The following is a 24264-nucleotide window of genomic DNA, read 5'->3' on the forward strand; positions in this document are numbered from 1 at the left end:
GAGCCATAATTGAAATGTAATTCTGTACTGTGTTATGGGATGATGAATGAGACCCGATCTAAATGAAACTCGCAAAATGCTAAAAAGTAGGCAACAACCATCAGTCATCTTTCTGTAAAGTGTGAGCAGCCATATGATCATCTAGGACTATGATGCATTACGTTAAAGGAAAAAAAACAATGAGGTACATCCTGAGTTGAGTTAAAGTCTGACTGAAATTAACCTTGTGTTAAATTTTGCAAGTGTTTATTCATAATAGTTTAAAATTTTGACTGAGATGGTGAAAATAATAATGCAAAATATTTATTCAACCCTTTTGTCATTCCTGGTTCTTTATGGGGCCTAAATTCATGTTGGTCTGTTTTTTTAATATTTAAAGAAGCTGTTACTGTATGTTTTTTGCTGTCAGTAGTTTATTGATTTTGGTTTTATAATTTTTTATCATGTTTTGTTGGTGCTTAAATGTTCCCATCCATTAATCACGAATCTTCGCCACTTGTTTTTTGTCTCAATTTGATATTATTCTTAACTTGATTGGTCAACCATGGTTAGTGTACCCCTTTCTAAATCCTTCCCCACTGGGATATATCTCTGCTGTGAATCATGAACTCCTTTCTTAAAAGTCTGATAGTAATTAATGTGCTTCCACATATGTACTTCTGAATGTATATGTGCATCTTCCTGTTTCTCAGTGTTTAATAATGAAATTCAAACTACAGGTAGTATTGTTACATGGATAAAAACTTGTCAAATGTTCTCAGACTAGACCTGCAGATGGTTCTAATCTGTAAGTCCTGACTTGTTTACTGGTGTGGAAGAAAAGATTACTGTATTAATTAGTTAGTAACACATCTACTCAGAAATTGTTAAACCCAGGTCTGTTCATTGGTATATATAATTATATTGCTTGGCCTGTGGACACTGATCATCTAATTAACATAGAAATGGTTTACAAAAAAAAACACACTTCAAACCCCTCACTAGCCATGAACAACTAGAAATTTGCGTAACATCACACTTTCCCACATTGTATTCCATCTGTCACTTCTTTGCCCACTGTCCTGTTCTGCTTCGTCAACATTACCTGCTCCCACATCCCCCACCTTTGTGTCATCTGAAAACTTAGCAACAATGCCCTCAGTTCTTTTGTCTAGATCATTAAGGTATAACACGAATAGTTGTGGTCCCAACACTGACCCCGAATCGGCTGCCATCCTGACAAAGTCCCTTTATCTTTGCACTTGAAATTCTGCCAGTCAGCCAATCCACTATCTATGCCAGTACCTTGCCCGTAATACGATTGGCTGTTGTTTTATTTAGCAGTCTCCTGTGCAACACCTTGTCAAAGTCCTTCTCAAAATCCAAATAGATCACATGCACTAGCTCTCCTTTGTCTATCTTGCTCATTACCATCTCAAAGAATTCTAAGAGATTTTTCAGGCATGATCTTACTTCACAAACCTGTGTTGACTCAGACCTGTTTTACCATGCACTTCCAAGTCCTCCGCAATTTCATCCTGAACAACGGAGTCTAAAAATCATACCAATGACGGAAGTAAGTAAACTAGCTAATAGTTTCCTGTCATCTACCTCCTTCCCATCTTCAGCAAGTGTGTTACATTTATTAGTCCTCTGAGACCCTCCCTGACTCTGTGGTTTCTGAAACATCACCACCAAAGCCTCTACAATCTTCTCAGCTATCTTGTTCAGAATTCTGGGGTGTAGTCCATCGTACCAGGTGATTTATCCATGTTCAGACCTTTTAGCTTCCCCAGCACCCTATCCTTAGTGATGGCCAGTGCACTCCACTCTGCCCCTTTACTCTCTTGAAGTTCCATTAAGCTGCTAGTATCTTCCACTGTGAAAACTAATGCAAAGTTATGATTCAGTTTCTGTGTCATTTTTTTGCTTCGCCTTCTACTTCTCCAGCCTCAGTTTCCAGTGGTCCAGTATCTGCTCCTATCTCTCTCTAACCTTTATTTAGGCCACTGCTAGGCCCCCCTGCCAATCAAATATTTCCAGCTCCTCCCTCATTACAAATTACCAAAGTCAGAATTGTCTGTTCCCTCGTGGCCTGTACCTCAACTGCTCCAAAAAAGCCATCTTATAGACATTGCACAAATTTCTGTTCTTGAGATCTGCTACCAACCTGATTTCCCACTTTCATATTGAAGTCCCTCATGATTATTGTAATAGTTCATGCCTTTTCTGTCTCCTAATTTTATTTTCTCCCCCATATCCTGACTATTGCTCAGAGGCCTGTACCTAAGTCCCATCAGGTCTTTTTTAACTTTGTGCTTCCTCAACTCTATCCACCCAGGTTTTATGCCTTCCAATCCTACATTGCTTGCTGTTGTTTAATTTTAATTTTTTACTAACAATATAAACTCACCCCTCGCCTATCGGCCTGCCTTTTTGATAGGGCATGCATCCTTGGATATTTAGTTCCTATCCCTCATTCCCTTGCAGTCACATCTCTGTGATGCCCACAGCAGCATATTCCAACCTGCGCTACAAACTCATGTAGCTTATTTCATATACTGCATACATTTAAGTAGAATACCCAAGGCTGGAATCAAACCTGGATTCTCGGCACTGTGAGGCAGTAGTGCTAAACATTGAGCAACTGTGCCACTCCTTTCTTGACTGTTTCCTTACTCTCTGCCTCTTTACTTGTTCTGAAAACTTTAATACCCTCTGCTGAGCCCCCCCCCCCCCCCACCCCCACCTTGTTTTTCATAATTTTCCACGCAACTGTATCCTCCCCTATATTCAGTTTAAAACTCTGTCCACAGCCCCAGTTCTGTGATTTGCCTGGATTCTGGCCCTAGCATGATTCTCTTCCCATTGGTACAATTCCATCCTTTCCCAGTACTCTGGTCAAATTCATGAGTCTTCAACATATTTCTCCCACATCGATCTTTGAGCCACATGTTTATTTCTTTAATCATGTTGAACGTGTGGCAGTTGTTCATGGCTCAGGTGATTATCCAGAGATTATTACCTTTGTGATGTCACTGTGCCTGGAAGAGGATTTTGTTCTGTGTTGCCTTTCTTGCAGAGAGGTGTTGCCAGTGGTGCCGGAATGTATGCTTCAGAAGCAGGCTCGCTCAGACCCACAGGGCTTTAGTTTGCTTTCAGTTTAAGTTCACATTGGGGTTTGAAGCTGATAGGTACAGCTGTCTCTCTGCTGCAGCAAACTGCTTGAGTTCCCTCTCTGTTGCTAGATTTTTAATTTTGGTGTTCTTTTCTCTTGGACTGGGCGAACTAGCAAGTGAGGAAAATCTGTTTTGCTGAATTTGCTTTTGCCGAGGGTGTGTTGATGATGTATTGGAACAGCTGATGATTAGGAGTTAAATAAAACTATAGAATTATGCCAATTCTTCTTTTTTTGTTTGTATTTTAACTGTTTTGTAAGGATAAGTGTTTTGCTTAAAGCTGAATAGCAGACAATCGAATCATAACTGAAACCTAGCGCCTTATGCTTATCTCTAAGTAAGATTACAATTATGCTTGAGGCTATCTCCTTGAGATATTTTGAGGAGGTTTGGTCTGGTCTATAATACCGTTTTAGTTTTGCTTTGTAATTTAGCCCTTAGCTGCTTAAATTCCCTTTGGGAATATTGTTACTATCTATATTGTTGTTACCTACGTGGACCGTGACAACTGGATCTTTCCCTGCCCTCTAAGTTCTTCTGCAGCTCAGATGAGATATCCTGAACCCAGGCACGAAGCAGGCAACACAGGCTTCGGAATCCTGGCCACTGAACAGCAGGTCTATTCCTCTGACTATACTATATCGACTACAACTACATTTCTCATTTTTTCTCCTCTCTTGAATGGCTCCTTCTACCACGGTGCTGTGGTCAGTTTGCTCATTCTCCCTATTGCCCCTGCTCTCATCCACACAGGGAAAAAGCTAGATAAACTTAAGGTCTAAGGCTCCTTCAGTACTACTTTCTAGATCCCTCTAACTGTCTTGCTGATAGTCATACATTCCCTGACCACTGACTAAATTCAAGGTAATTAATCTAAGGAGTGTTACTGCCTTCTGATACACAACTCTCCCCTTTCCTGATCTTATGCAGTGTCCAAGTCTCAGACTCCAGCTCATCAGATGTGAGCCAGACTTCCTTAAGCAACCAACGCCAGCTTCTACATCATGCAGTTACAACACCTCTCCTGGCCCAGTTTCTCTGTTTTAATTACTTTATTCTTAATTTGATTTTTTAAAATGTCCTGCTTGTTTTTTAGTTTGTAACCTGTAAATATTTTTGCTATTTACCTTGAATCTGAAAGTAACCTACAATAGTCAAATTAGTAGTTATCACCAATCAATTAACTTAGTTTTCCTCTGATCTCACTGTTTTGTGAAGGTCCTCTGATCCTGGTCTTCAATGTATCCTGTTTTAAAAAAAGCCTTACAAATTATGTGCCACAAAAAACAAGCAAACAGCACCTCTTCTCCTCTGAATTCTCGTGTTCCCTCCAAATTCCCCAAACTATATACTCAGTTGATCTATCTATCACTCTGGATATGGTCTCTCCTGCCTGTGCGAGGTTTACTGACTGTGCGCTTCCAATAGGCCCTTTTTTGAACAGAAATTGAAAGAATTGAGGATGCTGTAAATCCAAGAAAAAAAAAGTTGCTGGAAAAGCTCACCAGGCCTGGCAGCATTCGTACAGAGAAATCAAAGTTAATGTTTTGGGTTTGATGACCCTTCCTCAGAACTTTTACACCCCTGGGAAAATACTTTGTCTATTTACTCTACCCATGCCCCACATGATTTTATAAACCTCTATAAGGTCACCCCATAGCTTCTGATGCTCCAAGGATTACAGCCATAGTCTATTCAGCCTCTCCTTATAACTCAAACTGTCCAATTCTGGCAACATCCTTGTAAATCTTTTCTGTTTCACAACATCCTTCCTGTGGCAGGGAGATCAGAACTGCATGCACTATTCCAAAAGTGGCCTAACCAATGTCCTGTCCAGCCACAACATGACCTTCCAATTAGTTTACTCAATGCGCTGATCAATAAAGCCAAGCACTGACCAATAAAGCCAAGCATACCAAATGCCTTCTTCACTACCCTGTTTACCTGCAACTCCACTTTTAAGGAACTATGAACCTGCACTCCAAGGTCTGTTTGTTCAGCAACGCTCCCCAGGACCTTACTGTTAAAGGTTGTAGGAAAAGTTTTGGAAAGGATTATAAGAGAGAGGATTTATAATCACCTAGCAAGCAACAATTTGATTTCAGATAGTCAATCTGGTGTTGTCAAGGGCAGGTCATGTCTAAAAAAACTTCATTGAGTTTTTTGAGAAGGTGACCAGCATGTGGATGATGGTAGGGTAGTTGACGTGGTGTATGTGGACTTCAGTAAAGCCTTTGATAAGGTTCCACATGGTAAGCTGTTGGGGAAAATGCAGAGGTATGGGATTGAGGGTGATTTAGCAGTTTGGATTAGAAACTGACTTTCTGAAAGAAGGCAGCGAGTGGTGGTTGATGGGAAATATTCAGCCTTGAGTCCGGTTACTAGTGGTGTGCCACAAGGATCTGTTTTGGGACCACTGCTGTTTGTCATTTTTATAAATGACTTGGATGCAGCTATAAGTGGATAGGTTAGTAAGTTTGCAGATGGCACTAAAGTCGGTGGAGTAGAGAACAGTGTGGGAGAATGTTACAGGTTGAAGGGGGACTTGGATAAACTGCAGAATTGGGCTGAGAGGTGGCAAATGGAGTTCAATGCAGCTAAATGTGAGGTGATTCACTTTGGGAAGGATAACAGGAAGCCAAAATACTGGGTCAATGGAAAGATTCATGGTAATGTAGATGTGCAGAGGGATCTTGGAGTCCATGTACATAGATCCCTGTTAGTTGCCACCTTGGTTGATAGTGCTGTTAACAAGATATACGGTGTATTAGGTTTTATTGGTAGAGGGATTGAGTTCTGGAGCCGTGATGTCATGCTGCAACTGTACAAAATGCTAGTGTGGCCTCACTTAGAATATTGTGTACAGTTCTGGTCGCCCATTACGGGAAGGGTGTGGAAGCATTGGAAAAGATGCAGAGACGATGTACCAGGATGTTGCCTGATCTGGAGGGAAGGTCTTATGAGGAAAGGCTGAGAGACTTGGGTCTGTTCTCATTGGACAGAAGAAGGTTAAGAGGAGATTTAATAGAGACAGTGAGAGTCCCAAGTTTTATTCACAAGTTGCCTCCAAATTCCCTAAACTATATACACACTCAGGCTGTATCTCATTCCAGATGTGGTTTCTCTTTCCTGACTGTGCAAAGCATACTAACTGAAAGTTACGTCTGTTTAATCATTATTTAACTATCAATTAACAAGAAATCTAGATAATGATTACAGTAACATTACAAGCTATATAATCTTGCTGTGAGACAAGGGTTTTGCTTGTAATTGAAAAGAAAAATAATGTATCTCTCATCAAGCCACAATTTTGACATTTAAAAGTCTTTATCTTCATTGTTATTATCATGCAAAACACACTTTCTAGCTTCAAAATGCAGCTAACTGCAATACAAAAGAATATTTTTTTGTTGTCTTCAAAGTACTACTACAGAAGGTCAGTTTTCTTTGGTCTGTTGTTATTTGGGCTTTTATATTGACACTCTGCCTCAATACTACCTGCCTTTTATCCCACAATGGATTTATTTTCTAGATATTTGTGTTCTCCTTTGGTCAGTTTTTATTTATCCCTAAGCACCATGCTTTCCTTCCTGATCTCATTTCCCATTCAAAATATTCCTTCTGCGTGATAAACGTGGAGTTTGCGTGTTGGCAGCATGGAGATTGGAAAAGAGTGATGGAGAGGCATTGTGAGATATGGGAAAAATTGTAATATAGCAACACAGGATAAGAAAATGCAAACATTTCAAAGCAAAATAGATTGGAAAAAGAAACCGAGGGAGTGAGAGGTGTAATATGTATACAACAGGAACAGAATATTTTAAAGTGGCATTTTGTAGTGCATCCTTTCCTTTTCTCAATTAGATTACATTACATTACCTACAGTGTGGAAACAGGCCCTTCGGCCCAACAAGTCCACACCGGATCTCCAAAGAGAAACCCACACCCCCTATATTTACCCCTGACTACTACACCTAACACTACGATTCAATTCACCTAACGTGCACATCTTTGGACTGTGGGAGGAAACCAGACCACCCGGAGGAAACCCACGCAGACACGGGGAGAATGTGCAAACTCAACACAGACAGTTGCCCGAGGCAGGAAGTGAACCCTGATCCCTGGTGCTGTGAGGCAGCAGTGCTAACCACTGAGCCACCGTGCTGCCCCTAATTGTCCAGTGTGCACCGGAAAATTTAATAACTTCCAAATTTTTGTGTTAATGTACAAAGGCAAAATGCTAACAAATCCTGTTTTGATCATCCTTCTCAATAGATAAATATATTGTGGACCAACAGTGTTTCCGAGGAGAGAGTAATGGCAATGCAGTTGATTAATTTTTTTGAAGCTAGTTCTTTAATATGGCATATTTCCATTCATCCTTTCTTTAAGTGGGAAATATTAAATTCTTTCCCCCCATCCCCCACCGCATATGAATGTACAGAGCAATAACCTTCAGTTTTGCAAGATGTGAGATGTGTAATATTTATTATGGTAATTCGGCAGGTTCAAAAATAAATGTAATAGGTTAAATATTGCTGTGGCTTAAAAATTAAAATTATTTAGTGATTTTTGGATTAAAATATGGAAAATTGCTTAAAAATAAAATTTAACAGGTTTGCAGATCTGAGAGTGTAGCATTGATCTGAAGGGAGACCGTTGTATTTAATTTTTGTTTAATTTGCGTATTTCATTTGCTCTAGTATACAACATAATTTTGATTTCTAAACAGTCATTTATGCATACTTATTTTTAACTGGTGAATGAAAAGCTATGATTTTTCAAATCCTTATTTGAAATTTAATATATTAAAAATAAATATATTGGATTTTGATAGTGGATTTTTAAGTATAAGGATTTTGGAATTACTTAAACTTGATTTGCAAATTAAAGCAAAATAGATTTGAAATTTATGTCAAATTAGTTTACAAAGGTAAATATTAAAATAATTTCTCAGCAATTTTGCTTCAAATAAGAAATAGTGGTTTATTTAATAAGTGTTTACAGTTGAACAATTTCATCTGTTCGGTTCACTTTATATATACTTCTGTTGTGTTACTTTAGCTTAATATTTCTTCAAGTGACTCTTTAAACTTTCACAAGAAAAAGAACGTTTATAGTGCAAAGTACTTACAATGTGAAATTGAATTTGTACATATAGCAAATGCTACTTTACATTTTTTATAAAGGTCTCTTTGTAGCATTTACTTTTCAAATATAGAGAAATTAAACTCAACCTGTGCAATTAAATCATCAATCTCTGCATTTTTATGTAGCTTTCTTACATGTTCTTTACATTATGCAAAAAAAACTTGCGTAGTGGCCATTAATAGTTCATTTCTTCCTTTTGGAAAAAAAAACAAAATCTAGACACCTGTGGTCAATATTTTCAATCGACCTAATTTCAAGTACCAGTAGATTAAAACTTTCCTAATGGGGAAGAATATACCCTGTGTTCACAGCTATTAATTGGAAATGATTAAAGATACATCACAACTTGTCCGGAACATAATGCAAATTTGGAAAGGCAGAATATAGTATTGGTGTTCAATGTGATGCTTTTAGGCAGATTTACAGGCTTATCACTTGCCAAATAAAAACCTTATGACAACCAGCACCGACCTTATCGGTCGTGCTTATTTGAAAATTGTGCTTTTTCCACATTAGTCTGTAATGTGCTTGAAAATACTAATTCCACACTCTTGATTTAGAGTTCTTGAATTAAACATAAACATGAAAAACCCTGCAAAAGTACGACTTGCGCTATTTCTTTCCGGTATTATTTAATGAATGAAGGCATCAAAATATCTTATTAGTAACATGTGAAGTGACATTTGAAATTAACAGGCCCAATTATGATTTTTGACAGATTAATACAATGTTTGAATACATCCATTTAAAATATTACTTAATTCCCTGTCTGTGACCTGTAAAATAAAAAGGAGTGCATTACTCATGTGTGGTAGTGATTTATGAAAACTAAAATCTTCTAAATGGATTATTTGGATGAATGCTACCTTGTGCATATAATTGGCAGCTAATTTAAAATTCTTGATAATTGAGTATTCAGCTCAACTCCAAAATCAGTCAAAATGAATGAAATTGACAAATAGAAACTTTAATAGTGCTACGTTAAAGAAACCACAGTTTCCATTTTCCATGCTTTTTTGATTCAGTCTTGCTAGGTTTTTGCTTTTGGTAGGCAGATGAACAGAATTCTTGTGAGTAAGGCATGGTTGAAACCTGAGTTTCTTCAGTAGGGTGTAGTTTTTTCATAACTGGTTGAAACTTGTCCTCTTGTTGCTTGAAGTCGAGTTCAACACTAGGAAGTAATAATAGATGCAGCTTTAAATCAGTTAAGGGCAGACTACGCTGTCATTAATCATTCATCCTAATGGAACATAAACAACATCCATTGTGTGCATTAGATCAGTCTGAATGTAAGATGCTTTTACACAGTTAATATTGAATTATTGCAACAAAGATTTACAATTAAATCCCTTCCTGACATTAATATTAGTAATATATTTTTCCTTTCAGCTTAACTTATTCCAGGACTGCTATCTTTTTCATAGTTTTCCTACTCACTTTAAATCTCTGTAAGCCAGCTGGAGGTCTGTATTTATGCTGAAAATGGGATATAGTATTAAAGCCTTTTGCCTTGCACACATCATGACAGAATTGCAAGAATATTGGTAAACAGTTCTATGTGTGTTAAGAATAAGACTAACAATCGTGCTTTATTAAATTCACTCATGGGACATGAGCATCGCTGGCTGGACAGCATTTATTCCTTTTCCATAGTTGCCTTTCAGAAGGTGGTTGTGAGCTGCATTCTTGAACTGCTGCCTTCCACGTGTTGGTAGACACACAATGCCATTACACAGGAAATTCCAGGAATTAGACCTAGTGACAAGTGTTTCCACGCATCTGTTGCCCTTGCCCTTTTACGTGGAAATGATTGAGGGTTTGGAAGGTGCTGTCTAAGCAGCTTATTTGGCGAATCTTTGCAGCGCCTCTTCTATATAGTACTGCTGCTACTGAGGATCATTGGTGGAGGGAATGGATGCTTGTGGATGTGATGCCAATCAAGAAGGCTGCTTTTTCCTGGATGGTGTCATGTTTATTGAGTGTAGTTGGACTGCCCTCATCCAGGCAAGTGGGGAATTGAATCACACTTCTGACTTGTGCCTTGCAGATGGTGGGGCACGTGTTGGAGAATAAGCAGGTGAGTCACTCACTGCAGGATTCATAACCTGCTCTTCTAGCCACTGTATTAATATGGCAAGTCCTATCATATTTCTGGTCAGATAGTCAATTAAATAACAGTGTGACTCACATGCTAGAAACCACGAATGTGCACATGCCTGTCTCTGTCCTATAGAAACTGAAAGGACATGCTCCATTGTGCCTTTTCCATCTGAAATAAAGTCTGGGAATAGTCATTCGGTGGCATATTTCACGTGGTAATGCCTTGAACAATGAGAGTCAACTTGTCTGGTTTACATTCAAACAAAAGCTTGATGGTTTACAATATCTGGGTGCATTCTCTATGGCAATGCCTTTAACAATCAGAGTTCACTTGCCAACCAATTAGCACCCTGTTATGCAGTACAAAGTATTGCTTCTCTTGAGATTTTGTGTCTTGTGATTCATGTCTTGATGAGTACAAGCTAAAAATTCATTTTTCAACATTACTCAATTTCTGAATTACCAAATGACTCTTTCACTCTACTCTTCATGGATGTTTGTCATAGAATCCTACAGCACAGAGACATGCCATTTGGCCCAAACTGGTCCATGCTGACCAAAATGTCTGTTCATGCTAACCATATTTCCCTGAACTTGGCCTATATCCTTCTAATCCTTCCTATCCATGTATTTGTCCAGATGCCTTCAGGATATTGTTAATATACCCACCTCAACCACTTCTGGCAGCTCATTCCATATGCGTACCACCCTCTGTTTAAAAAAAAAATGTTGCCCCTCAGGTTCCCTTTTATTCTTTCCCCTCTAACCTTATACTGTACTGATACCCTCTTGTCCTCGATTCCCCAACCCTGGGAAAAAGACTGAGTGCATTCACCCTGTCATAAGACTTTCTAATTAAGTTCTTTTGTTCTAAGTGATAGAAGTCTGAGTACTGTTCTCATATAATCCAAATAATTTAATAATCCATGTGATTTGTTTCCAAAATATATCTTAATACAATTTGAACTAAATCAGTGGAATGGAATGCTTATTCAAAGATTTACTGTGACAATAGCCAGTTCAAGGGATGCTTTTTGAATTGTCAAAACTTGTCATTTATGCAGCTATATTTGTAGGATATTTGTTTTAATGTTATTAAATTTTACTGTTTTAGATATATAACATATTAATAACAAAATATTAGTAAAGCGAATAGTGGGGCTTATAACGAACAAGGAGGATAAGCTGCTCACTGAAGCAAAGGTTAAGGCAGAGGCTCCAAATCAATTTAAATCAAAACAAAGAACTACAAATGCCGGAAATCAGAAACAATAAAATCACTGGGAAAGTTCAGTAGGTCTAGCAGCATCTGCTTTCTCTCCACAGATGCTGCCAGGCCTGCTGAATTTCCCCAGTAATTTTGATTCAGTACTAAGTGAGTACTTTGTTTCTGCCTTTACGAAGTTAGAAAATGGTGACAGTGGCCTAGCTGAAACCGCGTGTTGGGCAACCGACCAGTATAGTTGAAAATAAAGCCAAAGTGCTGCAAAGAAGTGCTTAAAAAAAACTCCAGGTGGAAAAGTTGCCACGCCCAGTTGGGAGGATTGCTGAGAGAGGTAAAAGAGCAAATTGCAAAACGAATTGACAGAAACTTTCCAAGCCCCTCTGAACACAGGATTAATTCTGGGGGACCGGAAGATTGCAACTGTGATGTCATTATTTAAGAAAAGGACACAAAACTACAGACCTGTCAGCTTGAAGTCAATAGTGGAAAAAGCTGATAAAGCCATAATATATGATAAGGTAAATATACAATTGGAGAGAAGTAGATTAATACTCGATAGTGATCATGTCAAGAGTGTGTCTGACATTTGATTGAGTTTTGACAAGCTGACACACGCAGTGGATGAGAGTGGTGCTATGGATGTTGTATATTTGGACTTTCAGAAAGTATTTGACATGGTGTTGGCATATTGATCATCAAATTAGAAATGTTTGGGTTTGATAAGTCCTTGGCAGCATGGATTAGAAGTTGGCTAAATAATCAGAAACTGGGTAGGTATAGATGGTCATTTCTTGGATTGGAGACTATTTGAAAATGGTATTCCCCAAGAATCAATGTTGGGACCCTTTTTCTGATTTATATAAATGATTTGGAGATGGGTATTGAGGGCAAGATCTCTAAATTTTCAGATGATACTAAGCTATGGAGAATAGTGAATTGTGAGGATAACAATGAGTGACTTCAGAGTGACATTGACAAGTTGGCCAAATGGGCAGATGAACTTCAATGCAGAGAAATGTGAGATAAGCATTTTGACAGAAGAAACATGGAGACACAATACAGACTCAATAGTATAATTTTAAGGCAAGTACAGGAGCAGAGGGTCCTCAGGGTTCATGTGCATAATTCTCTGAAGATGGCCAGGCAAGTTAAAACAGTTATTAAGAAGTCTTACCCATTTTAGGTTTGATAACTAGAATAGTTGTAAATATGCTTGAATCTGTACTGAAAACAAAAAATACTGGAGATCACAGCATATCCGGCAGTATCTGTGGAGAGAAAGGAAGCTAATGTTTCAAGTCTAGATGATTTCATCAGAGCTGAAGTGAAGTGCGGAGGGGACAGCATTTATGAAACAGTGGAGAAAGTGGGGTACGGTTTGGAAGTCCTCGAGGAGAAAGAATGTTGATAGTTCAGATTAAGTGATTGTAATTTGATGCCAGAACAATAGTGTATCTAACTGCCTGATTGGAAAGAACAGACAATCCCACTAGGGGGTGGAGAGAGAGAGAGGGTGACAGAGAATGTAACAATCAAAGCTAAAAGAAAGGAATGGGTTAAAGGTTTGAAGGTGTTGAACTCAATATTTAGCCCTGAAGGTTGTAAAGTGTCCAATTTGAAGATGAGATATTACTCCTCCAATTTTTAGATGTGATTTGCTGGAGCATTGCAGCATACCAAGTATTGATATTTGGGCATGCAAACAGGACACTGTGTTAAAATGATCGGTTACAGGGTCATGCTTGCACACGGACTGGATGTGTTCTGTAAAGTGGTCACACTCTGTGTTTGGTTTCTCTAATGTAAAGTAGGCTATGTTGGGTGCAGCAAATACAATACACAAGATTGAAGGAGGTACAGGTCAAATATGAATTCACCTTGAAAGACTGTTCAGGCTCTTGGATGGTGAACATGGAGGTTGTGAAGGGACAGCTGTTACACCTTCTGCAGTTACATGGGAAGATAGCACAGGAAAGAGGGGTGTTGTTGGTAGTCGATGAATGGATTAGGGTGTTTTGAAGGAAACAATCCATCCAAAATGCGGACGGAGAATGAGGGGAAGATCTGTTTGGTGGTATTCTGTTGGAGTTGTCTGAAATGGCAGAGAATGATTCTTTGAATGCAGAGGCTGGTGGGTGAAAAGTGAGAACAAGGAAAACCCAATCATGTTGTAACTGATGGGAAGGGGCAAGGGCAGAAGCACGGGTGCTGGATCTGATTGAGGGCCCTGTCAACCTCAATGGGTGGGAAGCCACAATTATGGAAGAAGGAAGCCATGTCATAGAGATATACAGACGGTCCAACCTGTCAGTAGTGCTGTTTTGGAAGGTGGCAACATCCAAATAGCTACAACGTAGGCGAAGGAACTAGGAGAATGGGATGGAATCCTTGCAGGGCAGTGGGGTAGGAAGAGCTGATGTGAAGATAGATATGGAAGTCAGTAGTAGATGGCATTGGACAGTCCATTTCCCGAATTGGAGATGGAGAGGTCAAAGAAAGGAAAGATTGTTGAAAGGCGAATTGGATAATCATTTAAAAAGTAAGAGGTTATAGTTTGAGCAAGGAATTATGATTAAGCAGATAACTCCAGCACGAGTAATAGACAGAATTACCTGTTGGGCTGTAAATTTCATTGAGAAGTTGCAGAAAGTGTCCCATTGACTTCTCTGTCTGCAGGGAATCATTCCTCATAATTCTATGTTACTTGATCTTTGTTTCAAGGAGAATGCAGACTAATTCCTGAAGTGTCACAGACATTTTTTTAAATGCTGTAGAGCTTTTAGTATGATGTAATATTAGGTGCACCTGTATGGATCAGGAAGGTAAAATAGGGAAATACATAGTTCTTTTCCCAGGTGCTTCAAAAGACATAGCCTTGTCTAAATAATTTCTATCAGCACTTGGTGATAAAACAGCAAGTTCATCATAAAAAATATTTTGCTTAAAATAATAAAGATTGTAAGCATTAATAGTTCATGTTAACTAGTAATACTGCTGTGTAATACATTGGTTCAAACATTCCAGTGAGTTTTATTATCCTTTATTCTGTGCACTCAACATGAGCAACATGAAGGAACATATTCAGCACCACGTCTAATGTTTGATATATAATTCTGTGCTCATTTTCTCTGGATATTGAATACCACTCAGGTTACATTTCTTGTTCTTTTTTATTTTTGTTTGTTATTATTTATTCATGGAATGTGGGTGTTTCTGGCTGTGCTAGCATTTAATGCCCATCCATAAATAGCCTTCAGAAAGTGATGGCAAAGCTGCTTCTTGAATTGCTGCAGTCTCTGGTGTAGGCAGACCCACAATGCTGTTAGAGAGTGAGTTCCAAGACTTTGACCAAGCAACACTGAAGGATCAGTGCTATATTTCCAGATCGTGATGGTGAGTGGCTTTGAGGAAACTTACATGTGATGTTCCCACATAGCAACTACCCTTAAACCTCTAGATGCTATTGGTAATGTGTTTAGAAGGTATTGTCTAAGGAACTTTTTGGTGAATTTCTGCAGTGCATTGTATAGATAATATAGACTGATGCCACTTAGTGACAGTGCTAGAGAGAGTGAATGATTGTGGATGTGCTGCCAATCAAGTAGGTTACATGTTCTACATTGTAACAAGCTTTTTGAATGTAACTGGAGCTACATTCATCCAAGTAAAAGGATAGTATTCCATCAAACTCCAGACTGTGTTTTGTAGAGGATGGACAGACTTTGGGGAAGCAGAAGAAGAGTTATTTGCTGCAAGATTCCTAACCTCTGATATGCTGTTGTAGATATGTTATTCATGTGGCTGGGACAGCACAGTTTCTTGTCATTGGTAACTCCCTGGATGTTGATACTGGGGGAAGTCAGTGATGGTAATGCCATAGAATGTTAAGGGACAATAGTTAGATTCTCTCTTGTTCGTGATGTTAATTGTCTGGCATGGATGTTATTTGTCAGTCCAAGCCTGGATATTTTCCAGGACTTGCTATATTTGTATAGGGACTGCTTCAGTATCTGAGAAGTCGTGAATTGTGCTGAACATTGTGCTTTGATGAGTGAACATCCCCATTTCTGACCTTATGGTGGAGGGAAAGTTATTGAGCCAACTGAAAATGTTCAGGGCAAGGAAACTACCCTGAGGGTAATGGGGTCATGGCTTGAGTGACGCTGGAGACCCTGTACTACTACGCAATTATCTGTTAATGTAAATTTGTGTATACAATCAAACCTGACTGTAGTTGTCATGCACTATCTAATAGTATTAAAATTATATTTATATCTGGAAGATTCTTCTTTTGTTCTGTCATAGTAGAATTAATAATTATGTATATTAGTTTACAATGAAAAATGTAAGCAATCTAGTCATCTTTAAAATGTCATGATATTTAAATATATAAGGAAGAATAATTTGTTGTAAATAGGATATCACATTTACCTTCAGAGTACCTCTGGTCTGGGGGCAGAAGTAAATAATTTAGAATTCCTGGTATTTCATAGATTGTTTAGAATCTGTGTGTGCTTACCTAATGAAACCAGGATGAAGTTTGGCTCAGAAAATTGGTTATGACCCCATCTGGTGTTTTGCATTTAAATTTGGGCGCACAGTTAACAAAGCATACGTTAGCTTGGACAGGGTGCAAGAATCAATCTAGAATTATACCTGAAATTAAATTTTGCTTGTGTTTCAAAGACTGTGTGGAGATCTAATTAACAGGTTTAAAAGGATAATATATTTGATGCAAAGAAACCAGTTTCTCTGGTAGGGACAAACCCAGAGCACGAGGCATTATTTTTAAAATTTAAAATATGCAGATCTTGCCATCTGGAATATCTTATTCACTAAAAGAAGTGCAATGATCTCAAGTTTTTTTGCTTCACAAATGCATGAAGATTTGCATGTTGATTCATACAGTTTGAATAATTTGAGGTGTAAGCCTTGGTGTATCATGAGTTCTGTGATCTCATCAGAGAAGTGGTGAAGTGATTTCAGATAGAGCAGACTTTTTCATGAATTTGTGGGTATCTTGGGAATGCCGTTTGTTGTAATCAGGTGAGCAAGTTGGCAGAAGCAACATCTGATGTGGATGTCACTGAACGTAATTCCTCTGCTATCACCTGACAATAATAGGTCAATTCTTTCTGTCTCACATTTAATCATTGAAAGTAATACATTCCTTTACGTGATATCTTAGTATTGTGAATTACACATTAAAATCTCCTGATATGTTGTATATAGGCATATTGTCTAGATACATGACATTGTATATAATAATGGGGAAGTGAGGGATGATTTCCTTTATTGCTCACATGCTTCCTGCATCCACATCTTTATGATTTTGATAAAGCTGTCACCTCGTGCGTGAAATATTTGTGGGTTTGGGCCTAGCCTAGACTCAAACACAATTTCTTGTTAGAGGGACTGGTCCAAATCTTATAAGCAATCGTAATTATGGTGTGATTCCAACCCATTCCTTTTACTTTTTCTAAACCCATGACCACTAGCATCTGGAGGTTTAAGGGTAGTTGCTATGCTGGAACATTACCACTATCAAGAGACATCTAAATCCTTTATTGTTCATAAAGGCTCCAGTTTCCTTCCACAGTTCAAAGATGCGCAGGTCAGGTGAACTGGCCATGCTAAATTGACCATAGTGTTAGGTGCATTAATCAAGGGTAAATATAGGGGAAGGGAATGGCTCTGGGTGGGTTACTCTTCAAAGGGTTGGGGTGGACTTGATGGGCCGAAGGGTTTGTTTTTATACTGTAGGGAGTCCAATTGACTTGCCCTATCCCAGAATGTTATAGTTATAGCTGGAACTTTTAATTTGAGTCTTTTGAGAAAGTAGAGGGTACTTGATGTAGATGCCTTAAATTGCAACAGAGGACTCTTTTTAGCAGCCAAATTGAGTCCCCTTTTTAAACAATTCAGGATTTAGATGTTTCTGATAGTCTATTGTGAGAAGGTAAGTAGGTGAAGGAATAGGGAGGCAGGTGGATGTGTGAGGTGGTTTAATGGCAGGTGAATAGGTGATGGATTAGATTGGTTGGTCATTGGGTGAGAGGGGATAGCTAGTGAGTGAGTGGGTGTGAGAGGCACAGTAGATAAAGGTAGTTGGGGGGGTGCTTGGGTTAGTTTGATGTGAGGTGTCATTGGATCAGATTGGGGGAGGAATTGGGGTTCAGTGATGAGTCAAAATGGTCAATTTTATAGCTCCAGGAATTAGAGAAGTTTAAAGTTATTTAATTCTTTAACCTTTCCTGGGGGGTAACTATTCAAGAAAGTAAGTGAGAATCCTACAAAGGTCTGAGTGTAACGCTGAGTTAGGGACTTTTTAGGAAGTTCCAGACACTCCCCTTAAGCTTCCTAGTCAATTCCTGAATAACTAATGTTTTGGGATTTCTGAATAGTCATGTAGCACAACATTTGGGGTATGACTGTCTTCCAATTGTGTCAACATACTTGAATGAAATAAGCATCTTAAGGAAACCATGAATTCCTTTCATTTGATATGTGAAGCCAGGGCCTCAACTTGCCTACTCAGGATCACATGAAAAATCATATAAAGTTATTCACTGCTGGGAAGGCAGTTCTCTTGATATGCTGGCTAAAGTTTGTCCATCACTTATGATTGGCTATATGTTTAATTTTCTCTTGTTAGGACCCTACTGTGCAGTCTGCTTAGGTTTTGCTTTAAGTAACTTTTGATAGAGGAAATGTTTCGCTGGGATGATATCCAAAAAAATAAGAGATGCCCACAGATTGCAAAAATGCACCAAATGTTTTCTGGGGCGCATGTCATAGTTTCAACCTAGAAATTCCCCTCGCATTTTACACTTTTGTTTTTATGTTTTTTTAAATTGTGCCGCTATAAAAGCGCTGTGAATATTGGGCTGGCTGAATATTGGGCCATGACAAGTTCATGACTCATTCCACTCGTATTCTAAATACATCTTGTGGGTTATGTGCGAGGCCTTTGGATTTCAGCTTTCCCACAGAAATCGATTGAACTATAGAATGTGACTGTAAAGCACTAATAATAACGCTGATGTCTGATGTAATTAACTTTTTCAGTCACCTTGATGCAGTGTCAAGCTTTGACTCAGGCTATTCTTTAGGTTTTGTTTTGGGTTGCCAATCTCTTTGAAACTGTTGGTTAGATAATCTAAGTTATCGGGCAATTTGCAAATATCATATTTCAACATGGAAAATGCTCATAATGTATTTGCATTGTAGTGTAAATTTTGATGCAGGATTTTAAAATAGAAATTTTCTTGCTATGAGACTTAGGGAGGCTTTCTTAATTCCTTGAATTGGAAATGATCTCATCGTCTTGCTACAGCATCTTACAGTTCAGGGGATATCTAATGTGACTGTAATAAATCAAAGCTGCAAAGTGGTACATAAATAACAATGTGTCTGGCATGATACCATTTTCCTGCAGAATTATAATAAACTATACATGAACATAAAGTAGTTGACTGGTTTGTTTCAAAAAAAGTGAGTAAATCTTTTACTTTGGGGAAGAATTGTCAACATACTTGAATGAAACAAGCATCTTAAGGAAAACATGAATTTCAGTGTAATTATTTTATCTGGATGCTGGATTATCTTGATATTATCCTTTCTAAATTATGCTGAAAATTGGGAAGAATGCACTATTTGTATTGATGTAGCATAAGTTTCTGAGTTTTCATTCTGTACCTCTATAAAACTCAGGAATAAATGTGGTTCATAAACTGCTGCTTTAACCTGTTGTTTCACATTCAAAGATTTGTGCACGATTGTTCCCAGGACTTTCTAATCTTGCACCCTTTATAATTACAGCATTTGCTTTTTAAAAATTTAATCTGCCTTTTGAACAGCCAATTACAGCAGCTCTCTTGTTTTCTTGAAGTCCATTGCTATCTTCCTTATTGTTTACTTTTCTATCATCTGAAAATGTCAGCATTTTGCCCGTTATTCCCAAGTTTAAGACCACTATACATCTCCCTCCAAACTAAAAACAACTAATCACTACAACTTACTGTTTTGTATCCATGTTGCTATTGCCTATTTTATTCCATGTACGTCAATCTTTACGTCAATGGGATGTTTATCTGCCTTTTGTAAATTCATTTACAGAACATCAACTGCACTGGCCTACTCCACCTGCTCAAATCAAGTTAGTCTCAAACAAGATTTTTCCCTTTTATTAATCCTCGTCTGACTAATTTGGAACAATCATCTTACGCCAATACTCTCCCACTAATGGCTCTAAATATTTTAATTATAGCTAGCTGTCTCTCAGATATGAAGTTATGCATCTGTGTGCATGCAAAGCTTTTTCTCCAATTGAAATCAATTGCCCTGATTATGTGGAATTCAAAGTGCAGTTAATGATCTCAGGCAATAGAAATAATAAATTACATTATTTTAGACCTTGAACACATTCAAATGTCGTAAGGCGCTTCATAGAGGCATTATAAAACACAGTTTGACATCAAATCATATGCAGTAGTCAAAGATTATCAAAAACCTAGTCAAAGATTTGTTGAAAATTGTGAAGTATTAATTTTAATTTTTGCTACTGTTCATCTCCCATCATGAACATCCATGAAACATTGTGGTTCAACATCAGCAGCAGAAACTTATTCCAGTACAATCTGCAACCTTATGATCTGGCATATTCCCCAGTATACCATTACTTATCAAGCCAGGGGATCAACCCTGGTTCAATGAAGAATGCAGGAAGGCATGCCAGGACTAGCACCAGCCATTCCTTAAAAATGAAGTGTCAACCTGGTGAAACTACAAAACCGGGCTTGTTTGTATGCCAAACAAAGTAAGCAACAAGTGATTGATAATTATTTCCAGAACCAATACATCAGACCTAATATCTGCATTCCTGCCACATCCACTATGATTGGTAATGGGCAAATAAACATCTCACTGGAGGAGGTGGCTCACCAAATATCTGCATCCTCAATAATGTGGGAGCCATAAGTGAATAATTAGCACATCAGTGCAAAAGATAAGGCTGAAGCATTTGCAACCATGTTCAACCAGATATGCAAAGTGGATAATGCATATCATCCTTGTTGAGAGGACCCCAGTATCACAAATGCCACACTTCAGCTGACTTGTTGTTATTGGAGATCAGCCACCTCAGCTCCAGGACATCTGTGCAGGGGTTCCTCAGATAGATGTCCCATGCCTAATCATATTAAGCTGCTTCACCAGTAACTTTCCCTCGGTTAGAAATGGTCATGTTTGCTGATGATTGCATAGTGTACAGCGCCATTCATTTAGAAGCAGTCCTTGTCCAAATGCAGCAAGACCTGCGCATCATCTGGGTTTAGGCTGACCAGTAGCAAGTAACATTCGTGTCATACAACTGACAGGCAATTACCATTTCCAAAGCGACAAAATCCGACCATTGTCCATTGACGGTCATCGGTGTTGCCATCACTAAATTTCCCACTGCCAACATTCTGTGGGTTTCTTGAGCCAGAAATGTAACCGGCCATATAAATAAGCTGGCTACAAGAGCAGGTCAGAAGTTAAGAATCCAAAGCTAAAGAACATGAGTCAATTTGCAGAATCAGTCAGTAATTGGCAAATAAAGTTCAGCATGGGTAAAATACTACATTTTAATTAGGAAAATAGGGATGTCACTTATTGGAAATGCAAGGCCATGTGGGGAGAAGTGAGTGCAGTCCGGGTGAGTCTCGAGAAAACAGGAATCTTAGATAACAATTACATCACAGTTTTATGAAGCCATTACAAAAGGATTTATATTTAGAGAGGGATAGAAATAAAATTTACAAAAGTTAAGTTGGAATTGTTTTTTATCATTCTTAAACTAGATTTTGAATTGTGCGTGCAGTTCTGGTACCTTATCATAAATAAGGAAGAGGGTTAATGGAAATAGTATAGAAATGACGTGGAATAATGATGTTGACAGAAATGTATGGATGTACACATCATGAAAGAATTGACAGGCTAAGTGTTTTTCTCTTCATTGAAGAAAGCTGATGGTTCTATGGAGGTTATTAAAATTATGAAAGGTTTTGTTAAGATTGGATGCAGAGAGAATGTTTCGTGTGGGATGAACATATCTAGACACAATCAATACAAAATACATACGACAAATCCAGGAGGGAATTATTTACCAAAAGCATGATAAAGTGGAACTCTATCATAGTGGGTGGTTGAAGAGACTGGTATAGATGCATTAAGGACAAACTACACAAGTATGATGGGAGAAGTGCATAGAGGGTGGCAGTTATGTTAATGTCTTGAAAATTGTGACAAAGCTTGAAACAAACATAATATCAACCGACTGGCGGTTACTGCACTATATATTCGATAATTCTAAATAAATATAACATCAGGATACATTGTTGTGGTGGTATTTTGTTGATAATTGAATAAATGTAAATATAAATCTTAATAAAAAAAAACATGAAGATTGATGTGTGCAACTCATGAATTATTTGAAAGTGATTGAAATCTTTATCCAAAGTATGGAGATTAGACAGTTCAATTTAGTTTTGAGTTGAAGTATAATTTTGATCCTCTTTGTATAAATGCAGAAATTGATGAATGCATTTTTTAACTTGAATTTTAATGCTTTTTGTCACCAGAGCAGAATTTTAAAACAAACTGCACAAACTGACTGTGTTTGGATGAGCCATGACAATATACCTATTTTTTAATGCAGTATGCAATGTAATTGCAATTTTATTAAATTCACTGAACAAAATGGAATAAATATTGTCTTGGAAATGTTGCATAAAAACAGGCATGTGGTTTGCATTGATTCAAGTGTATGTGAAAAGATGTTTCATTATTATCAATACTAAGGGAACCAGTGCCAGTTTCAGATGGGACTGATAAAGAGCAGCTAATTACACTCGATACCCCCCACTTGGAATTCCAACAGATAAATGAGGTCAGGTATGGTTGCTGAAATTAAGCAGGCTGATTATAAATATATATGAAATATACTATTTATATAAAACAATTTGTTCCTATGAGGCAAAATGTCTCCAACCAAAGGTCCGTGAAGAATTTGTGAAAAATTCCTTCTCCTTTGGGTAACTGACCTTGCCTGTCAGAAGCTAGATGGAGTTGGGATGGCTGGGTGAAAGGAAGAGAGTACAGTAAATGTTTTATTATCTGGCAGCTATGGAACTTGATTGTGTGCTGATTGATCAAATGTTCCAACAATCAAGAGATTCATGTAATCAATGTAAAAATATACTAAGTAATAAAAATGTATTGCAGGGGGTATAGACATCAGTGTTATGTTGTATTTACAGCATAAATCATTTAAATAAGGATGCAACTGTGCTTTAAATAAAGTTTACCAGTTGAGAGCCTTCTCACTCGCAGCCTCAACTGACTACTCAGACATCATAGTAGATCACAGTACTGTATTTGAGGAGAAATTGATGCAAGATTGAATCAACCATTGATATTTCATGTGGCTACTTTGATTGAACAACATGTACATTTACATTGAGCGAAATAAATTTGAAACTGATAATTGGACAGAATAATGCAGAATAATACACTTTGGAATTTGAGGTATATGGTTTTTGTCGGTTTATCAAGAATGCTAGTTCATAAGGTGCCAGTTAAAACAAAGTTTGCTGTACATAACAGTGCCAGTATTATAATACGTCCCCACATATAAAACTTGAAAATATCCTGCAGCTACAACTGCAGTTAATTAACATTAGATTTTCCCCTCTGCAGATGCTGTCTGACTTATTCTGATAGTTTGTTGGGCATTGTTTTTTGATGATTCAGTTTTGGAGTTAAAAGGGATAGTTCACTGCCTGGATAGTAATTATTTAATCTCCTGACATAACCAGATCTACGTAACTTGAGTTTGTGAAGGTTTGTAGCTCAGGTTGAGGTTTAGGGTGTAGGTTTGCTCGCTGAGCTGTAGGTTTGATATCCAGACGTTTCATTACCTGGCTAGGTAACATCATCAGTGGTGACCTCCAAGTGAAGCGAAGCTGTTGTCTCCTGCTTTCTACTTATATCTTTCTCCTGAATGGGGTTCCTGGGGTTTGTGGTGATGTCATTTCCTGTTTGTTTTCTGAGGGGTTGATAGATGGCATCTCGATCTAAATGTTTGTTTATGGCGTTGTGGTTGGAGTGCCAGGCCTCTAGGAATTCTCTGGCATGTCTTTGCTGAGCCTGTCCTAGGATAGATGTGTTGTCCCAGTTGAAATGTTTTTTTTCATCCGTACGTAGGGCTACGAGGGAGAGAGGGTCGTGTCTTTTTGTGGCTAGCTGGTGTTCATGTATCCTGGTGGCTAACTTTCTTCCTGTTTGTCCTACATAGTGTTTGTGACAGTCCTTGCATTGAATTTTATAGATGACGTTGGTTTCGTCCATGGGTTGTACTGGGTCTTTTAAATTTGTTAGTTTTTGTTTGAGAGTGTTGGTGTGTTTGTGTGCTACTAGGATTCCGAGGGAGTCTTAGTAGTCTGGCTGTCATTTCTGAAACTTCTTTGTATGGTAAGGTGGTTAGGGTTTCTGGCTGTGGTCTGTTTGTCGTGGTTTGTTCTTGAGGAATCTGCGGACTGTATTTTTTGAGTGTGCATTCTTGAATACGTTGTATAGATGGTTCTCCTC

General features: G+C 38.1%; 2 protein-coding genes across 2 annotated transcripts in view; one reads left to right on the top strand and one right to left on the bottom strand.

Moving 5' to 3' along the window:
• dock1 (dedicator of cytokinesis 1) overlaps positions 1–24264 on the top strand; it is a 592086-nt gene that overhangs the window by 214934 nt on the left and 352888 nt on the right. The window lies entirely within an intron of this gene.
• insyn2a (inhibitory synaptic factor 2A) overlaps positions 9291–24264 on the bottom strand; it is a 52855-nt gene continuing 37881 nt past the window's right edge. The window contains exon 4 of the mRNA XM_087998958.1: positions 9291–9480. Coding sequence (XP_087855084.1) covers positions 9291–9480 — 190 coding nt within the window. The remainder of the gene's footprint in view (positions 9481–24264) is intronic.

Source organism: Chiloscyllium plagiosum, unplaced genomic scaffold (genome assembly GCF_037043375.1).
Source record: "Chiloscyllium plagiosum isolate Xiang-an unplaced genomic scaffold, Cpla_swu_hap1 HiC_scaffold_22, whole genome shotgun sequence".
Classification (NCBI taxonomy): Eukaryota; Metazoa; Chordata; class Chondrichthyes; order Orectolobiformes; family Hemiscylliidae; genus Chiloscyllium; species Chiloscyllium plagiosum.